Source organism: Crocuta crocuta, unplaced genomic scaffold (genome assembly GCF_008692635.1).
Source record: "Crocuta crocuta isolate KB4526 unplaced genomic scaffold, BGI_CrCroc_1.0 scaffold39, whole genome shotgun sequence".
NCBI lineage: Eukaryota > Metazoa > Chordata > Mammalia > Carnivora > Hyaenidae > Crocuta > Crocuta crocuta.
Genome location: NW_027533334.1, coordinates 4,471,810 through 4,483,184, shown reverse-complemented (window position 1 = coordinate 4,483,184; position 11,375 = coordinate 4,471,810). Strand labels below are relative to the sequence as shown.

Sequence of the window (11,375 nt, the reverse complement as noted above, 5' to 3'; positions counted from 1 at the left end):
TGGGGGGGGGTGGGGGCCACAGGAGGGGATATGTTGTGTATATTTTTTAAAACATGCAAGCTAAAAACCAGGTCCTATTCTCTTAAGAGCTCCACTCAGGATTAACTTAAGGTTACCTTCTTAGATTTTATGTATTCTACTCCACTTTTTAAATGTTTTATTTATTTCCGAGAGAGAGAGAGAGAGAGAGAGAGAATGGCAACGTGAGCAGAGGAGGGTCAGAGAGAGAGGGAGACAAAGAATCTGAAGCAGGCTCCAGGCTCTGAGCTAGCTCTCAGCACAGAGCCTGACGTGGGCTGGAACCCACAAACCATGAGATCATGACCTGAGCTGAAATAGGACGCTTAACCAAATGAGCCACCCAGGCGCTCCTGTATTCTACTCCTGATATTAAATTTTAATATTATAATATGCTCACTCTTAAATATTAAACGATGTCTTAAAACACTCAACTTCAAAAAGTCTTATAAATTTCACTTATTCTCAATTTCACTATCTAAACACTGATTCTAAACTACTAGTTATTTGAATTGCCTGGTAGCTTTAAAAGAAAAATCCAAAACCCTAGACTTTTTTCTTCTGAATCAAGGTTTCTGACCATCAGCCCTATTTAGGAATAATGCTAAACCACAGACAACACAATGACTAAATTGGAACTAACATAATTTGTTTGAAGGAAAAATATGTGGAACTAAATGCGTCTTACTTCCTTTTAAATAGGTATTTAGGGGCACCTGGGTGGCTCAGTTGGCTAAGCATCCAACTTCAGCATAATCTCATGATTCATGAGTTTGAGCTCTGTGTCAGGCTCTGTGCTGACAGCGGGGAGCCAGAAGCCCGTTTCAGAGTCTGTGTCTTGTTCTGTCTCTGCCTCTGCCCTGCTCATGTTCTGTCTCTCTCTCTCTCAAAAATGAAAATAAACATTAAAGAAATGTTTAATGGGTATTTAAATTTTTTTTAATGTTTTATTTATTTCTAGGAGAGAGAGAGAGACAGCGTGAGCAGGGGAGGGTCAGAGAGAGAGGGAATCACAGACTGAAACAGGCTCCAGGCTCTGAGCTGGCAGTCAGCACAGAGCCCGACGCGGGGCTCGAACCCACGAACCGCGAGATCATGACCTAAGCGAAAGTCGGACGCTCAACCGACTAAGCCACCCAGGCGCCCCATAATGGGTATTTAAATAAATATTTAAATATATAAGCTTCCTATAAAATACGTACCAACCTATGTACTAATTTTTTAAATTAGTGTTTCTTAGTCATAATACAACATGTATTACGTTTGCTAAAAGATGGAAGTAATTTTCAAATGAATTTTTAAAAATCCAAGTATCACAAATAGCTTCTTAACATGATGAGTGAAAAAGCCACCTGTGTGCTGCATTTGTTCAGTTAACCATATCTAACAAAACACCTCCTAAAAACCACAGTTAGAAACCATCAGGTGTGCCAAGCAGTATGACCCAATTTGAAAATGCTGGGGTTTTATTTTGTTTTAGATTTTTGTTCTGTATGTTAATTATAATAAAGATGTGAATAATATAACACAGAGGGGTAAGTGTGTAAAGTTAGGTTAATAGAAGCTTCAACAATTGGTGCCTTCTGATTTTCCAGTGAGGATACACAGAGAGGTTAACCAACTTTCCCGGTTCCACAGCTCGTCAGTGGGAGAGCCAGCATTTGTACCTAAGCAGTCTGGCTCCAGAGCCTGCATTCTTTTTTTCTTTTCTTTCTTTCTTTCTTTCTTTTTTTTTTTTTTGAGAGAGAGAGAGAAAGTGAGTGAAGGGCAGAGAAAGAATTCATGAGGGCCAGAGAGAGGGAAAGAGTGAAGGGGAATCCATCCAAAGTAGGGCTCAAGCTCACCCCATGCAAGACTCAAACCCACAAACCAAAGAGATCATGACCTAAGCCCAAGTCAGATGCTTAACCAACTGAGCCATCTAAGTACCCCCAGGGCGTGCATGTTTACATGTGTAAAATCAATCTTCTGAAAAACAGATAAATGGATATATTTAGATAGATATATTTGCATCTGTTTTTATAAATATACACAGAGCAAGTATGCAAGGCAAGCATCATCCATCATAGTCAGAGATGAAGACAATGACTGTGTGTTCAGTCAGACTATATAGAGCAACCATTTACATGACTAACTGTCCTTACCAAACCAGCAAGGATTCTAATATATTGTGTTCAACTCTTTTTCTAGATGGAAAATGCCCCTAACATGCAGCATTTACAGCCGTGCCGGCAGTTGGAGCAGCAGTGCCAGGTCTGACGTTGCTGAGGGAGGGCCAGCCTGGGAGGAGCTCTAGCTGACGGCTAGAAGCGAGTGCACTGCCTGAGCAGTCGGATTCCCTGGCACAGATCTTTCTGCACAATCAGGTATAGCTCTCAGTGGAAAGCAGGGTCCCTAAGGCTGTCGCTCTCATTTTTTGGCTGTAGTGCAGTTTTATTTATTCTGCTGGCCATAAATAAAGACTAGTTTTATTTGGTCAGAGCAAATCAAAGCCTACTTAAAAACAGAAAATATTTGGGGCACTGGGTGGCTTGGTCTGTCAAGCATCCGACTCTTGATTTTGACTCAGGTCATGATCCCAGGGTCATGTGATAGAGCTTCAGGTCAGGCTTTTCACTGAGCATGGAGCCTGCTTGAGATTTTCTCTGCACCCCCGCCTTCTCCCACTGATGCTCTCTCTCTCTCAAATAAAAATAATTAATTTAAAAAACAGAAAATGTTCTAAAATACATTGAAAGTAAAAACCTGGCAGACTGAGGCCACTTTTGCAGTGGGGAACATGTACAGACATAGACAGCAGTCTAAACATAAAACACTGGAGAACACTGTATTTAGTTTCAGCAATTTCAAACATTATCTTATACAACTGATCTTATCCAGTGTATCTTACAACAGAAGTTAACATTTTTCAACGTCCTATGACAGAAGATATGAATGCTGCACTACAGCAAGTGACTGTGGTCAAAGATAATGCCATTTACCTCTTCTGCCGTCCAGAAGGATGCCTGTGCCTTTTTATACATTTTCCAAATGTCAGGGTACTGGATTGGAAAGATGACAAATCGGCGAGAACTCTTCCGAAGCAGTGGCTCTTCATTTGACTTCACTTCATTGTCATTGGAATCTGAAGACAACCTCTTTGGAAAATAAAATATGAACACCCACTTTGTGTAGACATTACCTCTTTATACATATGTAAACACCCATTTGGGGGAGTTAGAGAGACAGCACAGGATGAGGAGCCCATCTGCCTGGGCTAAATCCTTGACTACTATTTGGTACCTGGTTAATAATAGTGTTTGGTTAGTTCTGTGACCACGGAAAGTTGCTTAACTTCTCTGAGCCTTGGTTTTTCCTTATCAGTAAAATAACACTTAACTCGCAGGTTAATCTTAATGGTTAAAAGTGTTTTAAATTGACCCTGGTGCATAAAGAGCACTCAACAAAATTGTCATTATTGCTACTTTAAGGATAAGCACAAAACTGGATCCATTTCTTAATGTTTTTTTCCTAATCTGAACTATTGGAATACTTACCTGAAAACTCCTTACCAACAATTTATCAACCTTTGTTCATCTGAACCCTCTCATTTATCAATTGCTTATTACTATTTACTTGTTAACATTACTACAGATGGTCTGCACTGTGGGCTGGCTGAAAGCTTTGTGGCATTGGGTGAGAAGCACACACCTATATACATACAACTTGGAAATGATGGCATCCCAGTAGGGCACAGTACCAGGTATTTTCTTTTAACAGTCAGCAAGAGTATCAGAAGAGTTGTGCCTTGTACGAGAATGACTATATACAAAGTATATACAAATAGGCTTTAAAAAAATGGATAAATCAAGGTTATTGGGATACATTTCTATTCCAGACTCCTAACTCAAACTGTCTCTTTTTCTCCAGTGCCAGGCCCATCATGTTCCTTCATCCTTAGCATTGCTTCCACCAACCACAACTCTCCGAAGCAAGTGTGCAGTCACAGATGAAAATAAAGCAAAGCAAGATGCAAAAAAGGCGCAAAATTGAAGCCCAAGGCTCTACCAATACAGGTAGGGCCCTTATACACTGCACAAATACTGCCACTATAGTATAGACTATTGTTTTTGTTTTGCTTGTTTATTTATGTTATTTTTTACACTGTCTTATTTGTAATTACTTATTTGAAGGCGTAGGCTTCCCCAGATAAAGCACTTGAGCCCTGGGGAGTAGAAAGCACTTTTTCCACTATTGTGATGTTCCCAGAGAACTGTGAGGTCAAGCATAACATCAATACACATTAGCTACGTAAGTGGGTGGGCTGCTAATTTCTTTTTAAAATCCTGTGCTCAAATGACTGGATACCTTTAGAATTTAACATAAGACCACAATGCATCAGTGAGATAACCTAATAACCACTCAAATCAAACTTTTTCTGAGTGCCCCACATTTGCCTCTCCCCCTTTACCCTGAAGGCCTGGATTTGGTCCCTAACATAGCACATGGCTCACTGCAATTTAATTCCTTGTTATTCATCTGTAGTCTCTACACTATGCTTCTTGAGAGTAAAAACTAACTTTACTCTGTAGAATCCCCAGAACCTACCACAGTACCTGGGATTTAGTTGATATTTATTCCCCAAATATTCAAGCAAATGTTTAAAATGGAAGTTGTTTTTTGTTTGTGTTGCCTTTATATATATATTTTGTCACAGTTATATATTGGGAGCTAAAATTCTTTGTCTTCAATGTATTTGCTATGTGACCCATCATAAGCAACCATTTGGCACCAAGCACCCTGGCCCTGAAAGGAGTTTTTAAATGCTGATTAATTGATCAATGTCAGAATCTTTGAAAACTGCTGAAGACTAGCACCTTTAAATGAGAATGAAAGTCACATTTGTACATATATTCTTCCTATTCCATTCTGATAAATTGTGGATTATTGAGAGAAGTAGTTGAATTAGGAGGGTGTTATGAAAGGGTTTGCATTGTGAAGAGAGGTGGGTTTAATCAACAAAAACCTCTGAATTGGACTAGAAATGACACATTGCTTATTTTCATGATGCTTAAAAAAAATCCACACACATTTTAATATAATGTCAGGAAGGCCATATATCCCCAGAGCTCTAGGCTTTCTAGACTATCCTCTATGGACCTGGGCTAAAAATTTTACAAGAGAAAACAATGTGAAAAAAGGCATGATGGCATGTCACACTTTTAAAGAATTGAAGTAATTTTCTTAACTGTAGAACACATGAAATTAATAGGCAATTTAAAAAAAACAACAAAAACAAACAAAAAACCTGTAATCATTTGTATTTGTTTTTCAGGAGTGAACCAAGATTTTTTTTTCAAAACAAAAAGGATAAAACAAGATTACAAGAGGAATGATAATACAGTAGAAGCCCTTTAATTCAAAGTGATCCAAACTAATAGAAATTGGCTAAAGGAAGGAAGGAATCATAAGAAAATGATATATGCTGGGGTGACTGGGTGGCTCAGTCGGTTAAGCATCCGATTTTGGCTCAGGTCATAATCTCATGGTTCATGAGTTCAAGCCCACGTCAGGCTCTCTGCTGACAGCTCAGAGCCTGGAGCCTGCTTCAGATTCTTTGTCTCCCTTTCTCTCTGCCCCTCCCCCCCTCTAAAAAATAAACATTAAAAAAATTAAAAAGAAAGAAAATGATATACGCCTTAAACTATTTAACTTAAAACATATAATTTACATTTACTTACTCATTTTCTGCTATAAAGTCAAAGCTTTTTGTTGTTGTTAATCTGGCTCACTGATTGGACTCCCAAGTCTTTCTGACATAAACACAATATAACACATCACTTACACTTTCTAGTTTTAACATACTTAAGGTGGAACACTCCCAGTGCAGAGTCCTTATCTCTTATAGGAATCCCTTTTTGTACTTGTCTTACTTACACCTAATTCTACAGAATGTGTTTTTAACAACTCATATTTACTGAGTTTTCCAAAGCTTTCAACTTAAGTTCTCACAGAAACAACATTAAACAGGGACGCCTAGGTGGCTCAGTCAGTTAAGCATCCGACTTCGGCTCAGGTTATGATCTCACGGTTCATGGGTTTGAGCCCCATGTCGGGCTCTGTGCTGACAGCTAGCTCAGAGCCTGGAGCCTGCTTCTGATTCTGTATCTCCCTCTCTCTCTGACCCTCCCCTGCTCACGCTGCCAATCTCTCTCTCTCAGAAATAAATAAAACATTAAAAAAAAACAAAACCTCAACATTAAACACAATTTATACATTTAATTAAATTATAATAATTATAATACAAATACACTAGGTATTATAAATAAGATTGGAAATAAGACAACTGATTTGGTAAGGTATAACTCAATCAGTGAAACAGAAGTATGTGGGTGCATCAGAGAAGAATCTACTACTTATGCATTCTAAAGCCAATGGCTATCCACATATTTTATAGGGTTGGTAAATCCACAGGACTGGCTAGTAGTAAATTGAGTAAGAAAACTTTGATAAGGGACTCCTGGGCAGCTTAGTCGGTTGAGCATTCAACTTTAGCTCAGGTCACAATCTCATATGTGGTTTGTGAGTTTGAGCCCTGAACTGGGCTCTCCTGCTGTCAACATGGAGTCTGCTTCAGATCCTCCGTCTCCCTTTCTCTGCCCCTCTCCTGCTCACCTGCCATCTCTCCCTCAAAATATATAAAAATTTTAAAAAAGAACTTGTAATATATAAAGAAATTGTTTGCTAAGTTTGGTATAAATCTTCACTTACCATCTGTACCCCAGTTCAAAAGGATGAGTTCATCAAAACAGCCTCACTATTCTATTAACTGATTTTATAAGTAATGTTCTACACATTAACTTAAGTAAAACTATACTAATAAAACAAAGGTGCATTTCATCAATTAGTGTTGGGCTTAAATTTTATCTGGAAAATACGCTAGGTATTAAGCCCATGGGAAGAGGGCTGTCAGTGTAAATATATATGAATTTTGCCACAGTGATTTTTCTATAGTCATTCTGATACAACTGTTTTGACACTTTCTTTTTTACCTCGAGGTCATCATTCTGCTGAAATGAAACAAGCAAAAAATTTTAACTTTTCACTTTCAAAATATGTACTCTGTCTCTAAGCTTTATCTGAAGTTAAGGTGGGTATGGATTTTGCATATTTAGTGGCTATTAAGATGCTGGTTTTCAAAAAATTTTGGATTTCAAAGTGTTCTGTTTTGATATATAACATCTCAGCACCTGGTCTTTATCACATAGACTATTGGGAGACTTAGAAAGTTTTTTAATCCTTTTTTTAAAATGTTTATTTATATTGGGCAGGAGGGGCAGAGAAAGAAGAGGACAACAGAATCCGAAGCAGGCTCCAGGCCCTGAGCTGTCAGCACAGAGCCCGACATGGGGCTGGAATTCACCAACCGTGAGATCATGACCTGAGCTGAAGTCTGATGCTCAACCGACTAAGCCACCCAGGTGCCCCAAGACTTAGAAAGTTTTTAATTAGGCAAGAGACATAATCAGATCTTTTAAGATCGCTTTTCCAGAAATCTGATCATATTAGGAGAGAAATTGCAGGTGGAGAGAACAATTAAAAGATTACTACACTACCCATATCCTGTCTGACCTAAGGTACCAGCAGTAGAAACACAAAAGACGACTGCTTTAAGAGACCATCAAGAATTAATCATTCTTGTTACAAATTTGGATTCTAGGTAACAGGATAAGGAAGAGTTGAAGAAGCCCTTGATGTGTCCAGCAACGGGATGATCATAACAAGAAATGAGAGACAGGGAAAGTGCTCAGCATCTGGAGAGTAACTGAATAAGTCAGACAAAAAGTCTCGCTTCTCACATTAGATGTTTAACAAAAGCTTAATTTGAATGAACTCCATCACCAACCCAAGTCATAACAACAATAAAGAGTTGCAAACACCAATAGTCTTTAAAAGGTCAACTTGGTCGATAAGAAACCTAATTTGTTCAGTTTGAAGATATCCAGAAGGCAGGCAGCTAAACATATAACACTGCGGCAGAGGAGTGGTGGTGACCTATCCCGTTAGTAGTCACCAAAGGGATTATCCAGGGAGAACATCTAGAGAAGCCGCCCGGCTGAGGATGCTGCCTACAAAACGCAGACATTGAAAGGACAGATGGAAGAGGAGCCAGCTGGGATTAAAAGTGGCTGAGATGAATGTAGGACGATCAAAATCAAAGACAGAAGTGATCTGATTTGGCTAAAGCCATCCCTGTCAACAGATGAAACAGAGAACTGTAAAGGATCCACACTCTGGATATCAATCAGGTTAACAGGGTAGGAATTAATTGCATGGGCCAAAGATTTTCAAACATCTGCGGGACCCAGAGGCTCATATTCCAACTCCCACCACTTGCTCTCTAGCTCCCAGGTACTGGCATTCAACATGGGACAGTCTGAAAATCATTCCCGTAGATGGTCATGGAGAATTTCCAAACATGAATAGGAGTGGAATTAGGAGGATTCATTGGTTATCTATGTGCACAATGAGGTGGAAAAGAAAAAAAACAACAACCCTAGATTTTGGTAGCAACTATGGTATTGATCTCAGAGGTGCAAATAGCAGTCTGAGTTAAGATGTGGTGGTTAGCATGAAAAATCTTCTTTAACAGGGCTTTGGCAGCCTAAGGAATTGGGCAGTTTTGATGGGAATTGAGGTCCTCTCAAGAATTTTTACTTGGGAGGAGTGACACAGACATACTAGTTTAGTGAAGGATTGATTTAGAAATGGTAAAAAAAGAGGGGCGCCTGGGTGGCTTAGTCGGTTAAGCGTCCGACTTTCGCTTAGGTCATGATCTCGCAGTTCGTGGGTTCGAGCCCCGCGTCGGGCTCTGTGCTGACAGCCAGCTCAGAGCCTGGAGCCTGTTTCGGTCTGTGACTCCCTCTCTCTCTGACCCTCCCCTGCTCACGCTCTCTCTCTCTCTCCTAGAAATAAAAAAAATAAAGAAATAAAAAAAAAAAATGGTAAAAAAGATTAAACAAGACAGAAGGTAGACAATTTTTTGTAGCTGCACAGGTATGAAGTGATAATGATAAGACCCTAAAAAAAGTTCCACACAGGCATTCCTTGGCAACATTCCACGGTCTCATCCAGAAAGGTGACTCTAATTCCTGCCTGCCTTAGTTTCTGGTCACTTCATCACAACAGGACATGCCAGGGCAGATTCCCCAGCTAGCCCTCACCATTCACTGGTCTAGGCTGGCATCCTACAAGGCCCCTCCCTCCCAACCAGCCCCAATCCCACCACTTCCATTTGTTTCCCTTGGCCTCAAGAAGATTGAGTGAAGATAACTATTTGGATGCCGATACAGTCATATACTACTTGTATTTACCCAGGTGTCACTTTCATTTCTATTCCCACCAGATCTGATAAAACAGAATTACTGGCCCACAAGCAACAACTTGGTTTTAAGCCCTGCTCTGCTCTTCAATCATATGGTCCTGGGTATGTCATTTATCTTTTCTGGCCTAAAACTTCTTACCTTAAAAACAGTACTATCAATTAGATTAATGACAGCTAACTTTGAGAAACTGAAGAAAGCCAAGGACCCCTTCTCAGGAGATTCATAAGTGCACATACAAAATCTATAAACTCCAGGAGATTCATAAACCCTCTTAAAGCCCGTCTATGAGTACCTTAAGGCAGTGTTTCTTAAAATATGTGAACCAGAATCCTGAAGTGCTTGTTAAAAATGCAGACCCAGATCCATCCCAAGAGATTTTGAGTCACTGCATCTGGAAGGTAGGCCCTGTAATTTACACTTTTTACAACTCCAGTTGGTTCTAATGCAGGTGGCCCATGCTGCACCATCATATCTAGAGAAATGAAGTGCTTAAGCCATCCTTGCATCTCAAGTTAAAACTTTTGGACCAGATGCTCACTAGAATTCATTCCAGAGCTACAATTCTGCTTCTGTCTTTGTGGGCCTGTGTCATCAAGAGAGGGATAATAAATAAAAGTTAACTTCTAGGTCTTAAGTCTGAATGACTGCTGGTGCCATTAGCACAAAAAGAAAAATCTGAATTATCCTTTTGGCGTGGGGATATTGGTAATCAATGTATTTGTTTCAAAGAGGCAAGGAAAAGTTGAAGGGATATTTACAAGTTGTTAATTAGTTACTAAATGTTTACAAAATCAAAATCAAATCAAATAAAACCCCAAATCTGGACTCTACAACTTTCTAAAGAAATGTAGGGCTAAGTATGAGTCTCTGAAAGCTGAAACTTAAAACAAAGACACCACATACAGCAACAGGTTCAAGATAAATACAAAAAATATTTCTCTTGTACACAAATGGTTTACAAGGATTTGTGAAATGACAGGGTATAAAAATGATAAAGCAACAATTTTAACTACCCTACAATAGTCTAACAAACTGATTTACTGTTATTGTGTACTTCTATTATAGAAGCAGAAAATAAACATGTTAACTTAGGTGTTGTGAGGCACCCACAACTTCCCTGGCACTTTGCATAAAACCTTTTACTTAATCCTCTGTGAAAGAAGTATCACTTCCACTGTATAAATGAAGAAAGTGACACCTCATAGAGTCACAGCTAGTAAAGTGGCCCAGTCTGAGCAAATCTGGCCTCCTACCCTGATGTTTTTCATTGTTGTGAGGATTTCGCGTCGCCCTTCTACCTCATCATCACCACCCCATCCACCTGTGTCAGTTTCCGCACGCGTCCTCCAACTCCTTGTAAACATCCCAGAAATGGGATACATTTCTCCAGGAGATCCACCTGTCTTCGTTCCTTGCCTGGGTTTCCTTAGCCAGGGCTCCAGACACGCAAGCATGGGGGGGTGGGGGGGGAGTCTTCAGCCCGGCCTGAAACCTCAGAGCTTTGCCCTTGGCTGGCCCCGGAGCAGAGCAGCGGAGCAGAAACCCGGCTCCCTCTTCACCCCTCCCCTGGGACGGCCTCCCGGGCACTCACAACCACGAAACCAGGCTGCGGCGAGGGCTCGCGACCGGGCCTGCGCTGGGGTGCAGACCGCAACGGGTAAAATTTCCTACAGCTGTCCTGCACCTTGCAGGTCCCCGCTGCAATCTGCAACCTAAAGGCCAGGCGTGACGGGGGGGCGGGACAGGCAACGGCAACATTTACCTCATCCAGCTCGGGCCTGGCCGCTTCCGGCCTTTCCGGGTCACCCATCGCGCAGATTCCGCCAGAGCTACGGGAGCTGAACCAACAGAGAGCCGCGGACCACCTCCAACTCTGACAGGACCCAGGTGGCCCACTGGCCCACTGAGTCCGCCCCGCCTCCAGCTGCACAGACCCCTCCTACTCCCTCCAGCCCAGCTTTCTCGCCGACGGATTGAACAACTCCTCCGGCA

The 11,375-nt window shown here is 40.8% G+C and overlaps 1 protein-coding gene across 1 annotated transcript in view; it reads right to left on the bottom strand.

Moving 5' to 3' along the window:
* The window catches only part of RRM2B (ribonucleotide reductase regulatory TP53 inducible subunit M2B), a 38,151-nt gene extending 26,786 nt beyond the window's left edge, over positions 1–11,365 (bottom strand). The window contains exons 1-2 of the mRNA XM_077748197.1: positions 11,146–11,365; positions 3,000–3,155 (exon numbers count right to left, since the gene is read on the bottom strand). Coding sequence (XP_077604323.1) covers positions 3,000–3,155; positions 11,146–11,193 — 204 coding nt within the window. The 5' untranslated portion in view covers positions 11,194–11,365. The remainder of the gene's footprint in view (positions 1–2,999; positions 3,156–11,145) is intronic.
* Positions 11,366–11,375: the final 10 nt, after the last annotated feature.